This window comes from Mytilus edulis, chromosome 10 (genome assembly GCF_963676685.1).
Source record: "Mytilus edulis chromosome 10, xbMytEdul2.2, whole genome shotgun sequence".
Taxonomy (NCBI): Eukaryota; Metazoa; Mollusca; class Bivalvia; order Mytilida; family Mytilidae; genus Mytilus; species Mytilus edulis.
In genome coordinates, this window is record NC_092353.1 from 65,263,211 (window position 1) to 65,290,415 (window position 27,205).

The 27,205-nt window shown below is 32.9% G+C and overlaps 1 protein-coding gene across 1 annotated transcript in view; it reads left to right on the forward strand.

Annotated features, from left to right (window-relative positions):
- Window positions 1–7,340: 7,340 nt before the first annotated feature.
- Window positions 7,341–27,205, forward strand: part of LOC139492254 (nuclear pore complex protein Nup205-like) — a 74,968-nt gene continuing 55,103 nt past the window's right edge. Inside the window, exons 1-9 of the mRNA XM_071280455.1 lie at window positions 7,341–7,495; window positions 11,078–11,220; window positions 12,226–12,397; window positions 13,781–14,002; window positions 15,116–15,201; window positions 20,141–20,366; window positions 21,977–22,141; window positions 23,595–23,707; window positions 26,325–26,387. Coding sequence (XP_071136556.1) covers window positions 7,465–7,495; window positions 11,078–11,220; window positions 12,226–12,397; window positions 13,781–14,002; window positions 15,116–15,201; window positions 20,141–20,366; window positions 21,977–22,141; window positions 23,595–23,707; window positions 26,325–26,387 — 1,221 coding nt within the window. The 5' untranslated portion in view covers window positions 7,341–7,464. The remainder of the gene's footprint in view (window positions 7,496–11,077; window positions 11,221–12,225; window positions 12,398–13,780; window positions 14,003–15,115; window positions 15,202–20,140; window positions 20,367–21,976; window positions 22,142–23,594; window positions 23,708–26,324; window positions 26,388–27,205) is intronic.

Here is a 27,205-nt window from a genome sequence, read left to right on the forward strand (position 1 = left end):
CTCACTTTTAATCTAGATACCCTAATTATGAATGCAGCCAAGTTTACTGATATTGATTTCTTGATTGACAACAAACCTGATACGTTTGGAGGACGTGTTTTTCAACAGACAGTCGGCATATCCATGGGAACCAATTGTGCCCCTCTTCTTGCCGACTTGTTTTTAATTATCATGAAACTGACTTCATACAGGAACTTCTTAGGAAGAAAGATATGAAGTTAGCAATATCCTTTAACTTTACTTTTCGATAAATAGATGATGTTCACTCACTAAAAGATTCAAATTTGGTGACTATTTTGAACGCATCTATCCCATCGATCGCGAACTAGAGATAAAGGATACAACAGATACAGCGAAGTCGGCCTTATATCTTGACTTACATCTATAAATTGACAATGAGGGTCGGTGGAAACAAAACTTAACGACAAAAGAGATGAGTTTCAGCTTTCCAATTGTGACTGACTTTCCATTTCTAAGTAGAAACATTTGGTATCTCTCGCCCCTCTTTTAGTTAAAGTTGGTCCGATAGTTTCAGAGGAGATGATTTTTTTTAAAGTTAATGACAGAAAAAGACAAGTTGGTCCATTGGACCCGGTGAGCTAAAACTGTCAATCATAAACCATGTCGATGAAAGGTACCATTTATACCGGAAGAAAAATGACAAGTACAGTTCACAAACACTACACAGGATTGGGAAACAAATACCAGAACAATAACCTGGGTTAAACTTTGGTGCTTCAAACGGATAACTATTTCCTGATCCACTATAGTTACCTATCATGGCAAGCAAAACTTGTGTGATTTTTATTCCATATGGAAGGACTCACTAATACTTTGAGATGTAGAACAGCAAAAAAAGTTATGTTCCTTTTCTGTTTGTGTGTTTGCTATGCATGTACTGATGTCGTGTAATGAATGGATATCCCACATTCTTTGGTTTTCTATTATAAACTACATGCAGGAATGTCGTAAACAAGGATAGGATAACGAGACACCCCCCCCCCCTAAAACTGGGACAGATGTATAACAGTACAACATAAGAACGAACTACAAAAAACAGTTGCAATTGAAAAAGTCTGAACTCATCAAATGGGCAAACATTGAAGTGGACGTGTACTTGCATTTTCATCCGTATTATGCTTGAAATATTCGCCAGTGAACCTTCAGAGTGTACAAATTAGTTTTTTAATATGTGCAATATATACAAAAGAACGCAATTGCTGGTCCCTTTATCATAGCTGACTACGCGGTGTGTTTTTTTTGGTCATTGTTGAAGTCCGTACAGTGACCTATTATAATAGTTGTTATCTTCTAGGTAAATTGGTCTCTGGAGTGAGAGTTGCCTCATAAAGAATGATACTATGAACGATCTTCCTATTTTTCTATAATCATTACATCTTTCTAACCTTTGTAGAGGAAATTTACTTTGATAGAGTTTGCCAAAGACAAATTGAAAATATTAATTTCATGGTGTAAAGTTTCGTTTGAGGGACATGAACACAGTTGTAATTTATCACCAGCGATAGCAGTGAAAAAAAATATTGAAATAAAAAAGTATAATGCTAATACAAGCAAACAGTGTCAACTATCAGGACTTGTTCCAGTATCAGGATAGTCTAGATCCCACTTTTATAAAGTTGTTACAACATATTCCTAGATACATCTGCATGTATGGCAGTCACAGCTTTCACCACATATTTTGTGTTAACAAGAGTGCACAAGCTGAAATATCTCACCTGCTTCACCATTCATGATTGATTAAATGTTGATATTCCTAAAGGTTTAAGTTTTACTACAAAGACCAGAAAACAAGAGTGCACACGCTGAAATGTCTTGCATTCTTTACTAATCATTGATATTATGTTGATAGACCTAAATATAAAGCTTTATTACAACTGTCACATAAACTCATTGACAACATTAACCAAAGAAAAGAAACATTGATCAATGAACCATGAAAATGAGGTCAAGGTCAGATGAACCATGCCAGGCAGACATGTACAGCTAACAATTCTTCAATACAACAAATATAGTTGACTTATTGCTTACAAATTAAGAAAAACAGACCAAAACACAAAAACTTAACGCTTAGCAATGGACCGTGAAAATGAGGTCAAGGTCAAATCAAACCTGTGTAACAGACATATAGGCCGTGTTCACATTGACCTAAATTCGGTGTTGTGTTAGTGTAACTCACACGTAAACTAAACACAATTGCGTTCCCATTGATAAAACTCAATGTTTACATGCAGTTTAAATCATGTTTTATCTACATGCAGTCGATAGTCAATGTAGTCCTTGTGTAGGTTAAGTGTACACAAAACTAGGCATTTAGGACATTAGTTTTACCGTGTATATATTTAAGGAGGAATCTATTTTTGAGTAAAATTGATATTTTTGATAATTATAAGTATAGTTCTCTACACCAATTGTTGTCTAAATTTTACAGATTTTTTTTGTTCAAAAAATTTAACGTACTTTATTAACCCCTGATCAAGACTCAAAGCAGCATCATTGCCGAACCCATAAGGCAGCAACCAATTGAATTTCGGGGGGGGGGGGGGGGGGGGCTATTATAGTTGAGTATAAAAAATAAAGGCAAGGGGGTGGAGGTGGTGAGCTATGGATTTTGTTTTGGAAACAAAATATGTTTCCAGTTTTTGGCCCTGAAAAAAATTTGTTTGTTTCACCCTCAGCTGCCACTATATATAATGCTAAAATTGATTTCGACTTGTCACCAAAATTTGTCCTGAAAAAAATCAATAGCCGACGCCCCCTACCCCCCCACCCCTCCCCCCCGCGCTCCCCCTCCCCCTCCCCAAAAAATATAGTAAATAGTTGCTGCCTAATTCATTTGAAAAGGTCTTCCAGAATCATGACTAAAAAAAGTGTGAGGTAAATGATAGGTTTGTCTAGTATCTCAGATCCGTTAAATAACACTTAAAATAAATTAAAAAAAACGTTACCCTATTCCTTTACCAAATACTCATTGGAGAAGAAATACCATTTGAAACAAACAGAAAAGATAACCAGATGCTCCGCAGGGCGTAGCTTTATACGACCGCAGAGGTTGAACCCTGAACGGTTGGGGCAAGTATGGACACAACATTCAAGCTGGATTCAGCTCTAAATTTGGATTGTGATTAAATAGTTGACACAGCATAGGTTTCTGACACAGAATGAATGTGTTCTAATGAACTTAAAATTTTTGTTTTCTCTTAGAGCAATTCACTATGCTGTTGAATATTAATCCTCTCAAAAAAATGTTTGAAGAAATTTTCTTTTTATTTATGAAATTTCAAATGAGAAAAATTGAACCCAATTTTTTTAATCACATCCCCCTTTCCCTTATTCCAAAACTAATCTCAATTAAAATTTCTAATGGAGTTTGCAACAATAACTACTCATTTAAATACATCATAAAATATTAAGATGTAAAAAAAATGCTTGTTATCACTGAATGGTAAAGATTATTTTAATTTATCAGTTGGTAGTAAAAAGTGAACATGCATTGTATATTGTATATAACAAAGATTTAAGTTGATTCTGGACAAAGAAAGATAACTCCAATTAAAAAAAAATCTTGCTATTGCACAATATTTTGCAATTAGATATTTCTTGCTTACTATTCTGGACAAAGAAAGATAACTCTAATTAAAAAAAAATATTGCTATTTCACAATATTGTGCAATTAGATATTTCTTGCCATTGTGCAATACTTTGCAATTGAAAAGACTTGCTATTGCACAATACTTAATATAATAATTTTAGATCCTGATTTGGACCAACTTGAAAAATGGGCCCATAATCAAAAATCTAAGTACATGTTTGGATTCAGCATATCAAAGAACCCCAAGATTTCAATTTTTGTTAAAATCAAACTAAGTTTAATTTTGGACCCTTTGGACTTTAATGTAGACCAATTTGAAAACAGGACCAAAAATGAAGAATCTACATACACAGTTAGATTTGGCATATCAAAGAACCCCATTTATTCAATTTTTGATGAAATCAAACAAAGTTTAATTTTGGACCCTGATTTGGACCAACTTGAAAACTGGGCCAATAATCAAGAATCTAAGTACATTTTTAGATTCAGCATATCAAAGAACCCAACCAATTCATTTTTTGTCAAAATCAAACTAAGTTTAATTTTGAACCCTTTGGACCTTAATGTAGACCAATAAGAAAACGGGACCAAAAGTTAAGAATCTACATACACAGTTAGATTCGGCATATCAAAGAACCCCGATTATTCAATTTTGATGAAATCAAACAAAGTTTAATTTTGGACCCTTTGGGCCCCTTATTCCTAAACTGTTGGGACCAAAACTCCCAAAATCAATACCAACCTTCCTTTTATGGTCATAAACCTTGTGTTTAAATTTCATATTTACTTATACTAACGTTATGGTGCGAAAACCAAGAAAAATGCTTATTTGGGTCCCTTTTTGGCCCCTAATTCCTAAACTGTTGGGACCTTAACTCCCAAAATCAATACCAACCTTCCTTTTGTGGTCATAAACATTGTGTTTAAATTTCATTCATTTCTTTTTACTTAAACTAAAGTTATTGTGCGAAAACCAAGAATAATGCTTATTTGGGCCCTTTTTTGGCCCTTAATTCCTAAACTGTTGAAACCAAAACTCCCAAAATCAATCCCAACCTTTCTTTTGTGGTCATAAACCTTGTGTCAAAATTTCATAGATTTCTATTAACATAAACTAAAGTTATAGTGCGAAAACCAAGAAAATGCTTATTTGGGCCCTTTTTGGCCCCTAATTCCTAAAATGTTGGGACCAAAACTCCCAAAATCAATACCAACCTTCCTTTTGTGGTCATAAACCTTGTGTTAAAATTTCATAGATTTCTATTAACTTTTACTAAAGTTAGAGTGCGAAAACTAAAAGTATTCGGACGCCGCCGACGACGACGACGACGACGCCAACGTGATAGCAATATACGACGAAAAATTTTTCAAATTTTGCGGTCGTATAAAAATGTAGTTATCCCTAATATCTCAATCCTTTTTTTCGGCTGTAAGCACGCTGCTGTAGCTAACGTTTTCTAATGCGTAATTGAGACATCTCTAGTATATTCAAACTACTGCAAATTATAAAAATGGCTTTCATAAAGTAGCAACCACTTAACTTAAAACTAGAGGCTCTAAAGAGCCTGTGTCGCTCACCTTGGTCTATGTGAATATTAAACAATGGACACAGATGGATTCATGACAAAATTGTGTTTTGGTGATGGTGATGTGTTTGTAGATCTTACTTTACTAAACATTCTTGCTGCTTACAATTATCTCTATCTATAATAGTACTTTCTGTGGAAAATGTTATTGAAAATCTTCAAATTTTAAGAAAATTGTTAAAAATTGACTATGAAGGGCAATAACTCCTTAGGGGGTCAATTGACTATTTTGGTCATACTGACTTATTTTTAGTTCTTACTTTGCTGTACATTATTGCTGTTTACAGTTTATCTCTATCTATAATAATATTCAAGATAATAACAAAAAAACAGCAAAATTTCCTCAAAATTACCAATTCAGGGGCAGCAACCTTACAACCGATTATCCGATTCATCTGAAAATTCCAGGGCAGATAGATCGTGACCTGTTCAACAATTTTACTTCCTGTCAGATTTGCTCTTAATGCTTTGGTTTTTGAGTTATAAGCCAAAAACTGCATTTTACACCCATGTTCTATTTTTAGCCATGGCGGCCATCTTGGTTTGTTGGCCGAGTTACCGGACACATTTTTTAAACTAGATACCCCAATGATGATTATGGCTAAGTTTGGTTAAATTTGGCCCAGTAGTTTCAGAGGAGAAGATTTTTCTAAAAGATTACTAAGATATAAATCCTTTTCAAAAGAAAAACTATATAAAAGCTTAGTTTGGACATTTTTATAGCAATTAAAAATAAAAAGGATTTTATATTTTTATGAATCATATATCATTTAAAATAATTCATCATATATTCAGTAAAATATGTGTGAAATAACAATATGCTATTGATAAGTTTCCTTGTCGAGATAACCTAAAATACTATTCTTTTGAATAAAGATTTTTTGAAACCAAAAAAGATTATCTCCCCTTCCTACAAACATATTGCAATTTCACAAATATTTTACTGAATATGAAATGTTTTTATTCACATAATGTGTGATTCTTATGAATATAGAATACTTTTCGAAAGAAAAACTATATAAAAGCTTAGTTTGGACATTTTTATAGCAATTAAAAATAAAACAGTTCACCTTTAGTATGGTAATGGCTATAATATATATATACAGATTGATAGACTGATTTAGTAATACCATCAATAAAGTGGAGTTAAAGTCTTATAGGATTGTAAGTATATTTTATTTTATCACCTTGCACTTTCACATTTTGACTGAACAATTTGTTCAATACTCTGACCAGTTGAACAATTTGATTTTATAAAACAAATTGCAATTTGGTCAAAATTTTTAATGAGTTGCAATTGGTAGATAGCAACACTAACAGTCAAGTCACTGTAAAATGTGTGAACAAGATAAGTTTAGTTTCATTTTGAAAAGTAATGATACGGACATTAGTACTGTAAGTGTAGCTGGAATAAGCGATATGTATGATTTGAACATTCATTTAAAGCAAACATAATGTTGTTAAGAGCTTTTATAGTATTAAAGCTGATTGTAATAGCTTGAATTAATAATATTGTATGAATAACACCTCCACGCAATGTAAATATAAAATATGTATCTCTTATCATGATCATTGAGAAAATATGTATGTTTTTTTGTTTGTTTGTTTATTTTTGTATTTGTAAATGTCGGCTGGTATTATTTCTGTCTAGGAATTTACACCAATATTTGATTTTATTTTATTTACATGAGAGACATGGGCAGTTGTCCAGTCATCTGCCAGACTGGAACAATACCAGTTATAGGCTGACTTCTCAGCAAAGCGGATGATGGAATGTTATCTGGTTCTGCTGATTTGTTCGGATTTAAGTTATGCAAAAGTTTTTGTATAACTTGATTTTTATGAATAATTTTTATAAGGACAAGGATAGTAAACTATACAAATCCTTGACATAAAGGATGTATATACAGCCATCGCAAACGAGAGATACGGTAAAGACGGTAAACAATCTTTCATCATTATTTTCTTTGGCCCATTTACTTTATCGCAATAATTATTATTTTCTTTGGCCTATTTTCTTTCTCACAATAATCATAATATGATAATGCATGTTTTTAGAGACATATACATATATAAAAATGTCTCTGCTTTTTTAAAATAAAATACACGATTAAGAACCATTTCTATCAAAGGGTCGAGTTGTATAGGTCGATATTGTAAAGTGCCGATAGAACGTGAATTCATCTGGGTTCCTTATACAAAATACTCACTACCGTCTGTTTGAAGTGAAGCATCGGGATTTTATCAGGATACCAGTTTACAGCCACTATGGCATCTGGGGGCATGGCGGTAAATTCAGGTGAATTTTACTATTTAATTACGGGAAAAGGTTAAGATCTTCTTTGGCTCATATTGTTATTGGCTAGAGCGCTGCTTTTAGATCCCGTGTTTGAGGGTTGGATTCCCACTGGCACCATCCATAGATTTACACAACACCTGTCAAAGTGTCATGCAATATATTTTAAGTTCCTCCTCATTCAGTCCCAGAAAGAAGAAATATTATGGATAATTTATAATAATCCACTGGAACAAATATTACAGTATAAAATTGTTCCTTTAATACGGAATAAAGTTTATGGATATGGCATTATTTACAACAAAGTTTCCAGAACATATATTTTATGTTAACAAATCGAAATTATATGATTTTGTCTGACATGTTTCCTATAAAAATAACAAAAGCTAAAATGTGAAAAATTATTTATGAAATTTCGTATTATAACATTCAAACAATTTCTCATTTGTCCTATATGAAAGAAATCACAAGTACATAATCAGGGGTTAAAAAATCCGCTAGCCCGACACCCGGGACTAGAGCATTTACGCATCAGGCAATCAAAATGTGTAACCCAATATGCCCGACGGACTAGTATCACAAATTTTTTGACGTTTCCAAAATAAAAAGGAAGAAAGTTGAAAATCCTTTCATCACTATTCTATCTTAGCCAATCAGATTCAATTACAAATGTACGTCATCCGAATTCCAAGAATTTGAACTGGTTTGTACACTCGTGGTTTTGTACATATTTCTTTTAAATAGAACAAATAACTCTGGGTGGTCCGGTATCATGTATAAATATTGATTTCTCATACCCTGCCTGTGGTATTGTATATTTATTTGATTGCTTAATGCTAATGGTGAGATTTTTCAATTAACCGTATTGGGGGTATGGAGAATTGATCATTTTGGCACGGACGGCTGTTGAGCTTGAAACCATGCAACAAAATATATCTAAATATTTTAGTACAGGCACCCAAGGAACTTCGTCAATTTCAAAACGAAAAACTGTAGATGAAGAGGGTAATTCGAGGCTGAAAATTCATCCCCCAAATATGCCAAATACGACCGAGAAAAGCAGGGGGAAAAAAATACAGATTGATTCCCCTGGGCAAGGTCGGCTGTTGCTGATGAAAAAACCCCAGAGACGATGCTCTGTGAAAATTGTCGTTATTTCCCCAAGCACGCCAATAAAAAGCCTGCTTTGTATGTGGGAACAACTAAGTTAGGTTAGGCCATAAAAAAGAATAGATTTGTTTGCCCAAACCCTACCTACCCAGAAAAAAGCTGCCTACTCAAATTCTTTTATTGTCCTGATTTGAAGAAGTTTTTTTTTAATCAGATAGGCATGAAGACTAATAAATATCCGATACGTAAATTTCTTTAAAAAAAAAAAAAAAAAAAGAAAATGCCTACCTACCTACCCACTGTCTCAACCTTGGGTAGGGTTTGGGCAAACCAAAATATTTTTAATTGTGGCCTTAAGCACCAACAGAATAAATAGCAGATCAACAAAGAATATTAAATACAGTGTATAATATCGCCTTCAAAACAGTGACACCCACTGTGTTGTATTATGAAGCAAAATCTAATTTTTAAGGCATACTCGGACTAGCCAGTCAGTTTTGATGAACAAGCAGTTCTTCCAACAGGGCTAGTAAAATACGGCTGCCTATAAGTTCTGGGCTAGTTAGCTGTAACAAAATTTTTTAACCCCTGCATAACAAGAACTATTTAGTATAAATAATCTAGTCTTCACCTTGTATTACTGTACACCTAATCGCTATTTGTCTGCCATTACTGACATAAAACAGATTCCTGTAACATTTTGACATCATAATACAAAATATCTGACGCCACAATGGAAAAGTGATTGTTGTATGACGTCTATAGTACAAGTGGGACAGATTCTCAGGTCAGCCGGGGATAGTGATAAGGTGTAATTACATGTACATGTATAAGTGCATAATTTCATTCTTAAGGCAGTGTCTGAGAAACCCTCCAAGCATTGACGAGTTGCCAAATTGGCCTGTGTAGGCTAAACACATCCACATTAAGTTTTATTATAGTAAAATGTCATTGCATCAGGGTTAAAGTGTGAAATATACACAGAAATTATCAGTGATTTTCCGGTTTTGTGAATGCAGTGAAGAGAAGGGCAACTTATAATTTATTAGTTCAATCTAAATTTAAAACAAATATTGCAAATGTTGTATATCTGTATGTTGAATCCGTACTTTCTGGAACTGTTGTATTGTCTTAACCATGATTGTTGTGATGATTACATGTATCAGCCTCTTTTGGCATCTGAATCCAAAGTAAAAGGAACGTAAATTGAAAGCTCTTCCTTTTTACTAAAGGAATAAAACTATACTGTCTGTGTTAAAGAAAACATGATAAAGTTAAAATAAAATGTAAATGCACATTTAAAGAATAAATTTATACTGAATTTGCCTTTAAAAAAATGCTATGTGAGACAATTATTCTAGTAAAATAGGAAACAGAAATCTAAACTATAAAATATCTTCTTTTCTCTAAAGTCACAATATACCAGTTGCGAGGTCATGGAGGTACAGTGGTTAGTTGAATCTAGGTGACTATGTCTGAATATTGATCACAAGCTGAGACCTATTATAATAAAGAATTAAAATTCCATAACAACTGTCTTTGTTATTTAATTACTTTTCAGCTACATGTAAGACAATTGTCAATTCTGATTTAAAATAAGATTAAAACTAGATTTAATCTATGTAGAATTCTCTACTAATACACATGCTTTGTTTACTACTTTATGCACATGCATGAAATTTCAGATTGGACACTTAAATCATAAATTCAAAATGATTTCATGCTAAATAAAACAAAGTGCAACTATTATCATTAATATTCATACTATCAAAGGTAAACAATTAAAAAGCTGATGATTTCCTGTACATTTAATAAACAAAACTAATCCCAGAAATGAGTCAAGAATTACTTGCTTTATTATTGTTGCAAAACTTCCAGTTCAAAAGCAGAAAAAACGTTAGCAATGTCTGAGAAATTTATCATGTTGAGTCTTTCAAATCATTTCATTTTCAAATTGTTGCCTTCCTGCTCTTGAACGACGAAAATTCATGAAGTAAATGCAGTTAAAACTAGTTTGTTGATGCTATGAGCTTGATGAGTATAAAAATACTCAGTAATGTGATTTTGACAAATTTTTTTTTGAAAAAGGGCACCAACTTCAAAATGACCGAAATTACATGTAGGTGAAAAAATGTCAGAATCCTTTGGTATTATAAAAGCCCAAAATGCCACTGTAAACAATGTCAATATGCAAGATTTGTGACTTTTGATTAGGGCAAGTGAGTTAAGTCATTGAGGTTGGATGGGACTAATAAGATGTTTCTTGCCACTTGTCTGAATGGACACTTGTGTTGGAATGGACAAGTTAGAAAAAATGATACTGTAAAGCCAGTGAAAACATTTTTTTTATGGACTTGATAAAATATAAATATAATTTAGAAAAACACATTTCACATTTATATAGGCTCCTTTCCTTTGATAAACAGTTCTCTTTATCTTATTGATTATAAATTTAAAAGCAATATATTCTTGCAGAGGCCCAGCTATGGGGACCATATAAAGAACTGGAGAGAACAGTTGATGCAGCAGTTCGAAGGAAGCAGGTGGATGCAGTGCACGACCTTGAAGTTGCATTGAAGAGACATAAACCTGATTTTATTTCTCTCCTTAAAAATCCAGTATGTACATGTATATTATTAAGAAGATGTGGTTTGAGTTCCAAAGAGACAACTCTCCATCCAAGTCACAATGTATTAAAAAATTAACAATTTATAGTTCAAAGTACAGTATAAACCTCCACAAGGAGCCTTGGCTCACACTAACAGCAATCGGTAAAGGGCACCAAAATGACCAGTGAAAAACAATTCAAACAGGAAAAACTAACACATCAACAGTCTAATTTTAGTATATAAAAAATGAGAAATGAGAAACGCCTATGAACATGAACACAACAACAAACAACAACCACTGAACAACAAGCGTGTGACTATGAACAGTGCATAGAAATGCAGCAGGTTAATTGTATACATTGTAGAGCACAAATATCAATTTAGGAATTAACAACTGAGAAAGTTAAGTGTTGGTCCAATGTCAATTCAAATTTTCAACCATTGTAAGTTTGACATCACATTGGCACAATATAAAAATCAGGAGATGTGGTATGATGCCAATGAGACAACTATCCACAAGAGACCAAATGACACAGACATTAAAAACAATAGGTTACTGTTCCTTGAGAGGGATTCACAACACTGCATTACATGTATTGATATGATTGTCTATTTAGATTTATATCATACATTTTGTACATATAAACAGAAGACGTGTATGATTGCCAATGAGACAACTCTCCACAAGATACCAAATGACACAGATATTAACAACAATAGGTTTCTGTTCCTTGAGAGGGATTTACAACACTGCATTACATGTATTGATATGATTGTCTTTTTAGATTTATATCATACATATAAAAAGAAGATGTGGTATATTTGCCAATGAGACAACTCTCCACAAGAGACTAAATGACACAGAAATTGATCATATTCAATGATCAATGATTACACAACATCAATTTAGTCCCTTTTATGAAGGGGACATTGGAACTCTGTTCTTTTATAGTAAATTTAGTTGGAAACTCCATCATTTTATGAATACTATATTTTGTACATTCACTATTTTAGCCAAAAAGTTCATTGTACAGAGATGCAGTTAAAAAGTCACACATTGATGGCCTTCCAGTAAAGGGTGAACAGATCAAGCAGACGTTTCCCAGAGAATTTATAGAGGAAGCTCTGATTATAAGTGACCTTTTTGACATGAGTGAAATAGCAGCTGTAGAACTGTTAATGGCAGGTAAGTTCACTGTAGAGTTATGACCCCTCGTCGAACTTGGTGGGAAAACGTGAAAACTATTTTGATAAACTGGGCCCTTTCTATTAATAACATTAAAAACAAAAACAAGGCTTGCATATTGCAGAGGCATTTATTAGTAAGGATTATCTGTATTTTACACAGATTTTGTAGTAAAACTACTCAATATGGAATCATCATGAAAAACTACGGATTTTTTAACAATCCGGAAAAAAACAATCCGAGTTGCATCCCTTTACGGCGATCAGTGTCTGAAAGATCTTTTTTGACTAGGAATAGCCGCTCTTTAAAGCAAAATGATAGCGATCAAGTATATTTCATGGACGGCATGAATTGGGATGTCAGCGTTTGGAATTATGAAAATTCCCCACATTAGCGCACATTGTGAAAAGTTTTTTCTTGCGTTAAAAAAAAAACGAACTTAACAAAGATCCTCTCAACTGTGAATTGAATATGATCTACATAGTACCTTGTTGAACTCTTAAGACTAATGGCAACTTTGTATCGAAAGTTACTTGATAATATTTATAGTCATTCAATGGCAACTAAATTTCTTGTCAGAAGTATTGTAATCTAGTCCCTATTGAGTTTATTATTTTGAGGTTTTGTATTTTAAATGTGTTGTACAAGATTAAATAATTAATGAAATTTTAAATGTACATATCTTGTTTCTTTATAAGTACACAGTGAATACCAGATTTGCATGTATGGACTTATTCCAAACTTTAGCTCAACTTTTTGTCAAATCATGCAAATTTTAGGTTATAAACTTTGTTGCAAAAATATCTGAATAAGACTGTAGATACTGTCAGAATGCAGGAAATTGCCATCTAATTTTTCAAAATTTTCGCGGGGGTATGTCCCTTAACCTCCCTCGATGGTTGGTGCTGCTTCGCAGCACTCATCAAGAGTATTACTGGCAACATTGCAAAACTACTGACAATTCTACTGATAGACATCATGGTGGGTAAACAGGGCTGATATTGTTAAAATATGAAAATAGTTGAATATTTGAAATAATTAGTTTAAGAACTTATGATTTAATATTGATGCATGTACAATCAACCCTCTATTAAATAATATAAGCATTCTAACGCAAAAGAGAAAAAAAAGTTTTTATTAGAACATCATCAGTGTACCACAAGAAAAAAACCAGAAATAAATACTATTATTTCTAAAGTAAAAAGCCTTTAATGCAAAAAAGCCACAATGATTGTTACACCAGATAATTGGTGTAGCACACTATAAAAACCGGTATGTATCCCAATAGAGATACTCAGGTAGATACTGAAAATCAGGAAATAGAGAATTAAAATTTATTTACAATATAACTTTTATTACAGTATTTTCTTTTTATGTTTTTAGGTGACCGTAAACAATCAGAATTTCCTGGATTAACAAGAGGCTTAATAGCTGTACTGCTATACTTTGATGGTCAGAAAAGTATAGTCAATTCTTTAAGGACCTTATTACAGTGCAGAGAGGGTCGTACATGGACAATGGAGCTTTCATCTGACCTCACAAATAAGATCACACAATACACAGACCAGTTGATTGTCAAAGATAAACTTGTTAATAAGATTTTAGGTATGATGGTGAAAATAAAAACTAAAGGACGATTGTTAAAGAATACACTAATTTTCTACTGAGACTTTTGGCCATCACTTAGGTCTATTGTTATCCTTTATTGTAAACTTTAAAAAAAACTTAAAAAATTCTCTGAAACAACTTGATATAACTATAAACATGGTTACTTTAGTTAGAATGTAGCATGGCTCGTTGCAGTTTACTAGCTTATAATTAAGGGATCTCCATTACCCGTTGATGATAGTGCACCACCACCCTTAGAATATCTTCTGCCATTTGTCAAATGATCCCCACCATTGTTAAATTATCTTCCGCCATAGTCATTGGTCCCTGGCATTGTCATAATTTGTTTTTCTTTTCTCTAGCCACCATCATTTTTGTTAGCAACTACATTCAATTGCATGTAACTGCATAACTCTTTATACAATGTTGTAAGCTTTTTTGAAATATAACCCAATGGGTACTCCTGATTACAGTTTTAAAACCCTCAGGGATATCACTTAAGATTGCTAATCACTTGTACATATAGATAGACACACCTGACAGGAGAACACATGATCAAGATAGACACTTTATTGCATTTTTTGTCGGAGTCAAAAAACGAGACATATGTATGCTGTTTCCAGCGGCTATGATGGTGGCAATGTTTGTGGTTTGTAATTAGGTCTAGGTTATAGTTAGCCACAAGTGGTAAGTCTATCATGGTATGCAGTTGTATGAGCATTGGCACGTCACATTTCCATGGAGATTATTTGGCCCTGCCCTCTCAGCCATGGTCTATTGACTTTGAAACTTTTGCTTATTTTACATGTATTAGTTTGTGATTAGGTCAGTTTATTGGGAACCACTATTGGTGGGTCAATGATATTTGGTATGCATTTGTATAAGCAATTGGCATATCTCATTTCCATGGAGATTATTTGGATCTGCCCCCTTAGTCATGGTCTATTGACTTTGAAAACTTTGCTTAGATAACAAGTATTAGTTTGTGATTACCATGATTACAGTGACTATGATTTACTTATTACATATAACATCATCTTCTGTGCCTAAGTACTTTAACCAAATATATAATTGTATCATCATAGTAAATATAGGATGCTTTTGTTTTAGATTTACTAACAGAGATGGATTGGAATAAACAGCTTAACAAATTACAATCAGCTCGAGCTGTGGGGCCTCCCAAGCATAAAAAACAGGTAATAGAATCCAGAGATCTGACAAATAATCCTGTAGCTTCGTGTAATTAGTTGATTCATCTCATGCAGTTAACCCAGTTTTTATTCCTCACTGCTGGGTGAAAGGGCATTTAGTGCTACCCCTGACCATCCTTCCATTTGTCCCCTTATTGTTTCAGTGTGCTAGAATAAAATTGTCTCATCCAAATTTTATGAAACTCTTAAAAATGCCAAGAACCAAAACTTGCAAACAGAGATTGAATTTGGGAATTGAGTCTACTCTTCTAGAGTTTAGACCTTTTATACCTTAGAAAATTTTATTTCCCCACTTTTACAAGTTTGCCTCATGCAAATTTTATGAAAATCATACACAATGCTAGTACTTAACACACCTGAAGACAGAGTTTGAATTAAGGCAGAGAGTCATTAAAACCGTTATAGAGCTGGGGTATTTGTGTACTCTGACACATCTTCTAATATTTATATTTGTAATGGGTTAAGTGGAAAAGTGATGACAAAAAAACAAAACTGCAAATCTGATGTCAGTTTGTTACACATTATACAGCTTATGAAGAGTAAATGACTTTTCTGTTATTATTTTTAGCTCATCTAGCTATAGGCCATCACCTTTCTCATCACTTCACATCTGTTGTCTACCTCAGGGCTCACGCTACCAGGCGACTTGGGCGAAGAAGTCTCCTTCCCGACCGTCACTTCGCTTTCCCCGACCCCCAAAAACGAAGTCAAGTCGCCCTGTTCTTGGCGATACTCGCTTTCAGTCGCTTCCGTCATCGGACATTTTCAATTTTTACCAAGTTGATGAAACATCAATTTGTTATTGATAATTAAAGAAATTCAGACATAAACGATTCATTATCTTTAGAAAAGAGGTTGAAGCATTGTCTTCGCAGTGTGTAGCAGGTTATATGATAAAAATACAACTTTTTATCACTTCATGCATTTTCGCAAGTTCCGGTGCTTGTTACTCGAAAACGTACATCAACCTAAATTTCGGCGGCAAAATAAGTTTGTTACTTCATTTAAACGTGATAAAAGTTGCCTCCAGTAAATGTTTAATCCATTTATTGCATTAAAAACGTCATGTTCCTTTTCAAATAACTTGTCAAACATCGTTTATTTTTGTAAATTTTCTTGCATTTGTCCGCCATTGACCGATTTCTAAACTACGGATCTGAACCGGACCAGCTATGACCGAAATCCGTACTTTTACAATAATTACTACGGACGCACGGACGGAACAGCTGACAGAAGAATATTGATCCCAAAGGGAAAAATTACGCATTCCACACACAAAAAGAGACTTTTGGTTACATCTAATTGATTGGTGTATATAATTCCCTATATTTTTTATGGATTGTTTCAAACTATTGATTTAAAAGTTGCTTAACTCTGAGACTATTATACTAATTTCAATATATTATGGCCCAGCTTAATAACTTTTGTATTTTTTTATGAGAAACACTGAATTTCATACACAAGATAATTTTTAATTAAATTGTAATAATGATATATTATAATTTCTTTACATTTTTTAAAATAATTTTTTTTTAGTGCTAGATATTTAGTTGGAATAAGTTTCTCACAAGAACCTTAGTAAAACTTGAACAACTTTTAATTTCAAATGTTACTTTAATTGTATTTTTTTTACTCAGATATGAATTGAACAATATAAAAAGAACATTATTTACATATGGCCCTTTATACTATTGTAAAATCCAAACATTGTAGCGCACCGCGCGAATGAGCACTTCTCTTTCAAATCTCACCACTTCTCCCTATCAGTTTCAAAAAGAGAAGTCACTTCTCCCTATAATTCTGAAGTAGTGTGAGCCCTGCTACCTCCGTTGTCGTCAGCTATCTTTTACAAAAATCTTCTCTGAAACAACTGGACCAAAGGAGTAGGTCCAGTAAGACCCCTTTTTGGCCCCAAAATATAGCAGTTTTACAAAATTGTTAAAATGTAAACTTTTAGTCATTTATTGGATAGTAGAAAGGTTCTGCTACATAAATTTGGGCTCTTTTTGACAATGCAATGCACATATATTGAGAACTAGCACCATTAATTCATGCTAAATTACTGAAATTTTCACAATTCCAGCATTTTAGTTAAATTTTAGACGGTTTCCGTGTAAAACGAAAGTGGCCGCATTCGTGTTCATCCAAAATATTGAAATGGAAGTTGTATTTAATGATAATAAATAACATATATAAAGATTGAGGATGAACACGGATGCGGCCACTTTCGTTATTGACAAAAACCATCTGAAAAGTGACATTTTTTCGCATATTTGGTAGATTTCTCATATTTGAGCCAGAATCGGATCGTTTTTAATGACTAAATAAGTTAAAATCTTTCACATAAATTAATTGCATCATATGAAATAGACACTTAAGTGTTTAAAAAGTGGTCAAAATCTTTCGTCAGATGAAACTGAAATTTGAGGCCAAAATCGGTCCTTACCGGACCTACTCCTTTAACCAAACTTGGGACAAAGTTATAAAATCACAGCCAATCAACTATTTGAGAGGAGAAATGCCCTTTGAAATGAAAGTTATAAAGTAAATTGTATAGTAAGCACTTTAAAGCCATCATTACTTGTGGGATATTTATGAAAAAGTTAAAAATTTCCAAAATAAAATATATTGGAATTTTGGTCCTTTATCCTGAAACAGATAAAAATATGCATGGGTTCTTTTATTATTGTAGCTTTTTTATAATGTCCCATTTATGGGCATTATGTTTTCTGGTCTGTCTGTTCTTCTGTCCCTATTCAGGTTAAAGTTTTTGGTCAAGGTAGTTTTTGATGAAGTTGACGTCTAATCAACTTGAAACTTAGTACACATGTTCCCGATGATATGATCTCTCTTACCGTATTTTAATGCCAAATTAGAGATTTTTTCCCATTTTCACGGTCCACTGAACATAGAAAATGATAGTGTGAATGGGGCATCCATGTACTTTGAACACATTCTTGTTCTTTTCTCTAGTGAGTCCTCTGAATTAAAAAAAAATGTGGGGGTTGTACAGATTTAAAAATAAAACAACTAGTTAATGTGCCTGTCTCAAATCATGGATATTTGATACATGGAAACAGTAATATCCTATGAAATTACTGATTATGAAGGAGGCACACCTTTAACATTGGCTCATTTCTTTCTATGTTGAATTCTTCAATTTCAAGCATTCATAGCATATGTGTATTTAATTAGTCAGATAAGACTGTTTATATATTTTTAAGTAAATTCCTCCATCTAAAGATACAATATCTTGATCAAGATAACATGAAATTGACAAACTTACATTTGCACCTTTGAAATATCTGTTGCTGTATAACTTTTGTTGCACTAACATGAAATTTTACTAGTTCAGAACATTATTAAAATAAATGAATGATTTGTCTACTTCCTTTTCACATACATCACATTAATTGTAATTGATAAGTTTCATAGTCTTGAGTTTGGAATGAGGGTCTTTAAGGTGGTACCCAACATTTGCACTAAAATTAATTTGGCTCGTTTAATTTTCATAAAATTTGACAAAGTATTTACTTTGACCCTTTAACAAAAATATTAAATTTCTAAAAATTTGAACCAACTGTTTTATCGGAAAAATTACACTGGTTATATAGCAGTTGGACAAACACCAATTTTGATCACGGAGAAGCTTAATATTCTCTTTACAACACAATGTAATTGAAACGTTTAGATGATTTCACAGAGTTATCTCCCGGTAGTGTTAGGTACCACCCTAATAGTCAGTAATACCATTTCTATATGTCAATACTTATCTTATAAATTTTAATTTTAAGACATTGAAAAGAAGTACAGATCCTTAAAATAATTTTCAAAATATTATCTTATCTGTCCTAAACATGTTTATAATGATAAATCATTGAATTGCCATCCTTATATAATCCTTTGTTCAATTGGTATTTCATTTATATTCTTTTATCTATTTACATTAATATGGATTCATTTATTTTTCGTGGATTGGTGAAAACTTTCATATATGTGGATATTTGATTTCTTGGTTTTACCAATCTCTTTTCACAAAGCCTAATGAAGATATGTTATTCTTTGAATATTTAAATTTGTGGTTCACCTGTATCCACGAAACCCACGAAAATTGGTATCCAATGTATAATAGTATCCACAGTACTTCAAGCAGGATATCTTAAAACATGATAAAACAAGGGAAGTAACCTAACATTTCTTAAAAGTTGAAATACTACTGCTATCAAGTTAAAGGTTTGGTTGGCTTTATTTGTATAAATGTTTGCTCAAACATTGTAATTAAGATTTATACCTGCAAACAATAGATAAGTGGGGCTTCAACTTGTATACATAACTGAACTTTCAATAACATTTATAAGTATATGTACATGAAATGCAAGCTGAAGCCCTGCCTATCCATTGATAACAGATGTCAATCTTAATTACAATGCTTGAGCAAACATTTATATATACCAACAAAGCAAGCAATTCAACCAAACTGTTGACTTGCTAACTGTAGGATAGCAGCTTTCAAAAATGTTTTCAAATTTACAAAGCCTTTCTTCCATATAAGCAGTCAGTATCAGGGTCATAATATTTAATTGATAGTATATTTGACACCCTGGCAGTCAAGTGAGGTCTTATGATTCTACTAGAAATTAGATTTACAGGTAAAATTACCTTCATCAGTGACACAAAAAGTAAACAACTACTAAGATATGAATTATTAGCAGGCGGGATGGAAGAGGGCTTAAAAGTTAATAGATATTACTATTGCTGGAAGATCACATTGTGTGTTCTGTTCTTTCTTGTTTGAGATTAGAATGGCAAAAGAGGTAATTGTTAGCCTTCTATGCAATTAAAGAAACTAGCATTGATGACAACATATTTAAAGTAAATGAAAACTGATATTTTGTGTTTTGATTCTTTATTTGTTTTATTACAGCTACAAGATATTTACAGCGAGATCAAACTTATTCTGGCAGATTGTTTATTTTGCTTGGCCTCACAACGTCCTTTAGAGAAAGAGGACACCTTACGTTTAATAGCCTTCCTAAAGCAGAATGGAAGTTGTATTGCTGATGGGACATTGGATCTAGTAACTCTCTGCCTTATCATAACATTGTTGTATTGTTTTGATGTCAGTGTTCTTGAAGATGACAATAATTCAGGTAAACACCTAGCCCATTATAAGATAACATAAAGTTTCATTTCTGAATTATCTTATGGTTGGGTCAAACATGACTATAAAAGTATTATTTTGTGTAACAGAAGTTGTTGCCAAAGTCGCCGGACATTGGGCAAAGTCCAGTAAATGTCTGGGCCAGTTAATTGGTATGTATTACTGTACCAAATGACCATTACCTTTGTAAGATGAGAAAAAGCACATGCACAGAGTAAAACATTGCTTTGTTTAGGCCATGTCTTCCAGTAGCAAGTATCATGACCAGAATATATTAATGTGATGTGAATATGAACCATGAATTTAAAGCATTCTTCTTTCAGAATCAAAAGGAATATTCAGCAAGCTTGGAGAAATTATTTATTTAAATTTGTATGTTTTATTTAATTATTGGTAATAGTGTTTGTTCTCTTTTGACAACTATTTCCTTAAATGCATTATGTGTATTTTTCTATCAAATATTTAAAAAGTAATTTATTCAATTCATCAATTCTAAATGTCAACCTGTAAACCATGAGAACCTGCAAAATGCAATTTAAAACATGTCCACCCTGTCAACCTAACATCAAGTTGACATTATCCATAATGCAATTAGAAACCGGAAAAGAAGATTTGGTATGATTTTCAACTTTCCACCAGAGACCAAATGACATAGAAGTTAAAGTCACACGAAAGGAGTGACTGGTGAAAAATAATGTTTATCCAATTCTTGAACCAATGCATGTATATATCATAAACTTAGTCCTCTGTGCACGATTATATCATTTTTTACGCAAATATATCGTATAATCGTCAATTTTATTTCTCTCTGTCTGTTATGATTTAACAAATATGGCTGCTTATTAAATGCCGTGTTTTGAAGCCAAAGTTTACCAACAAAAAGCATGGGTATTGAGCACGTGTTTAACATGTACAATCAGATAATTGTTTATTTTAATGACAGATCCATGCGTATTGCGATTACCGGATTTTTCGAGGCGGTTAACTCTAAGGTACTATGCATATGGAAAAAATGTTGGCGAATTGCTTTCTGGAAGCAAGCAATTAAAAATAAGTAAACTTCTTCTATATGTGGACAAATAAGAATTTTCCTCAGAAAAAAGTATATGTACATAAGTTGTATAATGAAAACTATCCATTTAGTTATGAAAAACATATGCATGATTTTTTTTAATTTGAGGTTTCATATGACTTTAATACATATGGGTCTCCTCTCAGCCTTCTACAATGAGCAAAACCCATACTTATTTTCATTCAATTTAGGATTTGAAACGGGTACACAAATTTTACTAGAACATATTAAAAAAATGTTTTATATGCCAATTGCAAATAATTATACCATCACTTTCAAGGAAACTGTGCCATGATATTATTGGAAACTTTCTAGAATTTGGTATCAAGCTTTATGTGATCATGCTATACTGTGTGATGGCTCATTAACTTCCATTTAAATACCAAATACTTATTGTTGAATTTTTTTATTGACAGAGCTATCTTGTTACGTTAAAAGTACTTATTTGTTGTTTGAAGTTATATGTTTTGCTGTGCTTGCTTACAATTACATGTTCTCATAGCAGGGATAATGTTGTGTACTTACAGATTACATAAGAAGATTACCACTTATTACTGATGGAACGTATATAGCTGATGTCCACAAAGAGTTAACCAATGACAGGACATGGTCCATTCCTGGTCTTCAGGGTGTGGCTCAACTGTCCTGGGGATTGACATTGAGACAGCTATCACAGTACCAAACACCAGCAGGTATAAAACATGTTAGGAAATAATACATCTGTCTACAATTCCAGATCTTCTTTCAAAAACACACTTTTATCTTTTATTATTGCAACACAAGTGTAAGGTAAAATTTATGCATGCATAAAATTTTTTAGCTCACCTGGCCTGAAGGTCCAAGTGAGCTTTTCTCACTTGGCGTCCATCGTCCGTCATCCATCGTCTGTTAACTGATACAAAAATCTTCTCTTCATAAACTACTAGTCCAAATTTAACCATACTTGGCCCCAATCATTAATAGGGTATCTAGGTTAAAAAACCTGTCGGATAACCCCGCCCACCAACCAAGATGGCGGACATTGCTAAAAATAGAACAATGGGGTAAAATGCAGTTTTTAGATTACAACTCTGAAACTAGAACATTTAGAACAAATCTGACGAGGGGGGGATGATATTGTTTATAAGGTGAAGATCTATCTGTTCTGAAATTTTCAGACCAATCAGCCAACCTGTTGTTAGGTTGCTTCCCCTGAATTGGTAATTTTAAAAAAGTTTGGCAGCTTTTGGTTATTATCTTCAATATTATTATAGAAAGAGGTAAACTGTAAACAGCAATAATATACACCATAGTAAGACTTCCAATTAAGTCTACATGACCCAAATGGTCAATTGAACTTTAAGGAGTTATTGCCCTTCATAGTCAATTTTTAGTAACTACTGGGCCTAGTTCGCTATAGATATAGATAATTGTAAGCAGCAAGTATGTTCATTAAAGTAAGATCTAATAACACATCACCATCATCAAAACACAATTTTGTCCTAAATCCATCTTTGTCCTTTGTTTAATATGCACATAGAATAAAAATCATATTTAACATGAAATTAAGATATCCATGAACATGCAAGTTTTCCTTAATCCATGAAAATTAGTACCAACGAACCGTTGGTTTTCCCGTTTGAATTGTTTTACACTAGTAATTTTTTGGGTCCTTTATAGCTTGCTGATTGGTGTGAGCCAAGGCTTGGTGTTGAAGGCGGTACCTTGACCTATAATGGTTTACTTTTATAAATTGTTACTTGGATGGAGAGTTGTCTCATTGGCACTCATACCACATCTTCCTATGTCTATTAACAGTATATATATGCAGCATTAAAAGAGATGATAAAGGCTTTCAGAAATTGTAAAGGGGCTTTATCTAAGCTAGAATTAAATATACTGGAATACCATCAGATAAATAAATTTTATATGCATTTGAATGTTAAGTAATCATACAGTAGGTTAAACTATCTACACATTATTTATATTCAATTGTAGTCTAAACCTTTTAAGGCATTTAAGCTACATTATTCTACCACCCTAGATTTGCATTCTATCCACTGAATGGCAAAACAAGTGTGATTGTTATAATCTAGCAGCTGGATAATATGTTATTAATAACTAATTGGGCACTTTTGTCATACTTTTTATTCTGTTTTTTTAAAGGTGTAAATGAATATTGTGAAGAAGATGAAATAGTCATTTCAATGGCAACAGACAATAATGTTTTCCACTTTCTTGATAATGCTGTAGTGACTATTGAAAATTTCCATCATGAGGTAAATATAAAGAATGCTATATTATTGATGTTCCTTATACTAGAGGTGAAATGATTCAGTTCATCAGTATTTCAGTTCAGTGTCTGTAGGCCAGTCATATCTTGTGTTACAAATAGTCACAAACCATCCCTTAGAGGGGTTTACTACAGATATTTTGTATTTTACACATACTTTGAATGCAAAATACAGACCACAAATTTAATCCAAGCCAGTACAATTTCCTTTCCATTTCAGAATAATTATACCCTCGCTTTAAAAAAGGGGGTATACTGTTTTACCTCTGTCTGTCCTTCCGTCAGTCCGTCAGTCAGTCCCTCCGTCCCATGAATATTTTTCGTCGCATTTTTCTCAATAACTACAATACAAGGATTTCTGAAATTTGATTTCAGGATTAATATAAGTCAGCTATACCGTGTGATGCGTTTTCAGATTCATCACTCGACAACTTCCTGTTTACCGAACACTTGCATATTTTTACACTATTAATATTATCCACTTGCGGTGGGGTATCATCAGTGAGCAGTAGCTCGCAGTTTCACTTGTTTTTTTTACATTAAAGTACTTGAATGAGCAGTGACAGAAATTACATATCTAAAGATGTTATAGAGATAGGAATTTCCGCAGCTGTTGGAACAGCTGTTCTCTAATTTTTGTGCTATTTCACATTTCCTGATCGGTGTGAGTAAAATATTTCTCCTCACTAGTGAAAAATATATTCTCGGCAAATGATTGGTTGAAATTTAATTGTGACGTTACATTTTCTTGTTTTCTTATAGTGACGTCATGAAAAAAGGCCACCATGCCTGATGACGTCACATCAAAAGTACACAACTGTCCTCAAATCTTTGAAAAGAAAGAATAAAAATCATAAGAGAAACAGATTCCACCACTGTAACTCCTGTATTACGATATTTCTCCATTCTAAACAGTTAAATTTTAATTATTTAAAAAGCTCGGCAAGCCTCACGCTTTAAATATTATAATTTAACTGTCTCAAGTGGAGAAATATCGTAATACACTTGTTGCAGTTGTTGAATCTATATTTATCAATTGTTTGTTTTATTGATCTTTCAAAGTATTAAATGACAGGTGGCATAAAGTTATGAAATGATGTCGGCTGCAAAGGGGGCAACTAAATCCAAAAGCTCTCCAAATGCAGAATTTTACATGTATTTTTATACCACTGCGATGGGGCATCAAGTTTTACCCTTGTCCGTCTGTACGTCCGGCTGTACATCCGAAAGTAGGTTTCCTTTCTCTGACTTTAGTTAGCCTCAACCAAATGTTATGAGACTTATACACAATATTTAGTTCAGTACAAATTTGGGTAGCGTCACTTTTACCATTCTTCTGTTATGTCCCTTTATAACTTTATATGATATAATAGCAGGTGCATCATCCTGTCCTATGGAAAAATTCCCCATTTATTTCGAAAATTATTATTTGGGAGGGGGCAAGCTCCCAGGTCCTCTTACCAAGCTAGTGGTGTTTTTACTGAAAAATACTGTGAAAATGGTTAATACTGCTGATGAACTGAAATAGTGTGAAACACCTTTACTTTAGGCCAAATAAAAATATATGTGTGGTTCCAGTAACCCTACCGTCCCTACTTTTTCGGCTTAAAAGTAGCCTACCCTAAAGATTTTATTGTCATTTTTCATTAAGCACTGTTAAAGTCAGAATGTTGCTCCCATAGACTCAATGTAAAAAAAAACCATAAAATAAAAAAAAATCCCTACCTACCTACCCTAACTTTTTTTCAGATGTAACTGGAACCACACATACTTTTTTATTTGGCCTTAGGTCATATTTATAAAGTATTTATACATCGATTTTATACGCTATAAAACTTGGTGAATGTATATTTTATGTTATTATGAACATATAAAGATGATAGAAAAAGAAAAGAATTTAATATTATGATTGGTATTTGCATTCAACTTATGTTAATATTTAATCTTTTCACAAAAATAAACCATGAAAAAGTGTATATTGTGAAAGGTGACAAAAAATGGGAAGTAACTTTAATTTATTGTTAAACAATTTTGAAATAGACAAAGTATTTATGACCTAAAGCTACGGTAATTGGTGTTAATTAACAATGTGTTTGACACCAAAGCTGTTAAGTGAAGCCATTCACTTTAACGGTTCTCATAATTTGACAGTTATCACAGCTATTTGAACTTGCTGTCTAGGCTGATTTAAGAATTTTAACGGGCAATCAAGCTGTCAGTCAAGAATCCTGATGATACGGTCATTTCGGAATTCACAGGTTATTTGAGGTCCACGCAGGTATTTAAAAAAACCTAGGTATAGGGTGAAATTGGCAGGTGTGACTCGCAGAATAAGGGTCCATTGACAGGTATGGTACATGTTGGCAAAGGTCAGCTATATCTAGTGTATGAAATAATTGTAAGGTATACATGTCTATCTGACCTTGACCTCATTGTCATGGATCTGAAAAATGTGAAATTTATAGGATACTTGTAGTAAAACCTTTATCTTTTAGACTTTCAACATAAAATCATTGATTAGTGAAGCAGGCAAGACTTTTCGGCATGTGCACTCTTGTTTAGCTATAAGCATTAAACTTATGTTGAATTCTGTTTCTTTTCAGGAATTTTATTTAAGGAAAATCCATGGACTAATTACAGACTTTATTTTCTTTATGCCACTCAAGGTAAACAAATATCTTTTTAGAAATTGCTTGTTGATAGATTATGAAGTTCATGTTGTTAAGTTTATATTTTCCTGTTCAATTCAATTCAAAGCTTTATTTATAGTCAGTATGTTACATAACAAATAAACATGTAAAGCTCTCTGAGCTTTTATAATCGACAAATACATACATTTACATAATATTGTTGCTAACGTTGAGAGGTATTTGAATTGATTTGTAACCTCACTTCATCACTTCATCAAATCATCTTGTATCATGCATAAACTTCTCTAGTTGATCAGTTCATATATTAAAAAAAAACAAAATGTTCTAAATACAAACAGGAAACTAAATTCTTCAATCAGTTCTTTTGATGTCCTCCTTGAAAAGTTGGGTCTTGGTTTGTTCCTTTGAGAAAAGATCGGAATGTTATGATAATCCCCAATAGGGAATGGTGAGGACTTGTTAATTTAACCCCATATATCCACCTGCCTTGCTCCCTCACATCTGTCATTCATACTTCCTTCTCTGTATGACATCAAACCACTGTGCATTTGTAAAGTAAGGACACATTTTGAAAAAATACTTATTAATTGAAAGATAACAAGTAAGCACATATTGACAAATATTTTATTTAAATTACAGTGACTTGACTGTTAGTGTTGATCTCCACCAATTGCAACTCATTCAAAATTTTGACCAAATTGCAATTTGTTTTATTAAACCAATTTGTTCAACTGGTCAGAATATTGAACAAATTGTTCAGTCAAAATGTGAAAGTGCAAGGTGATAAAATAAAATATACTTACAATCCTATAAGACTTTAACTCCACTTTATG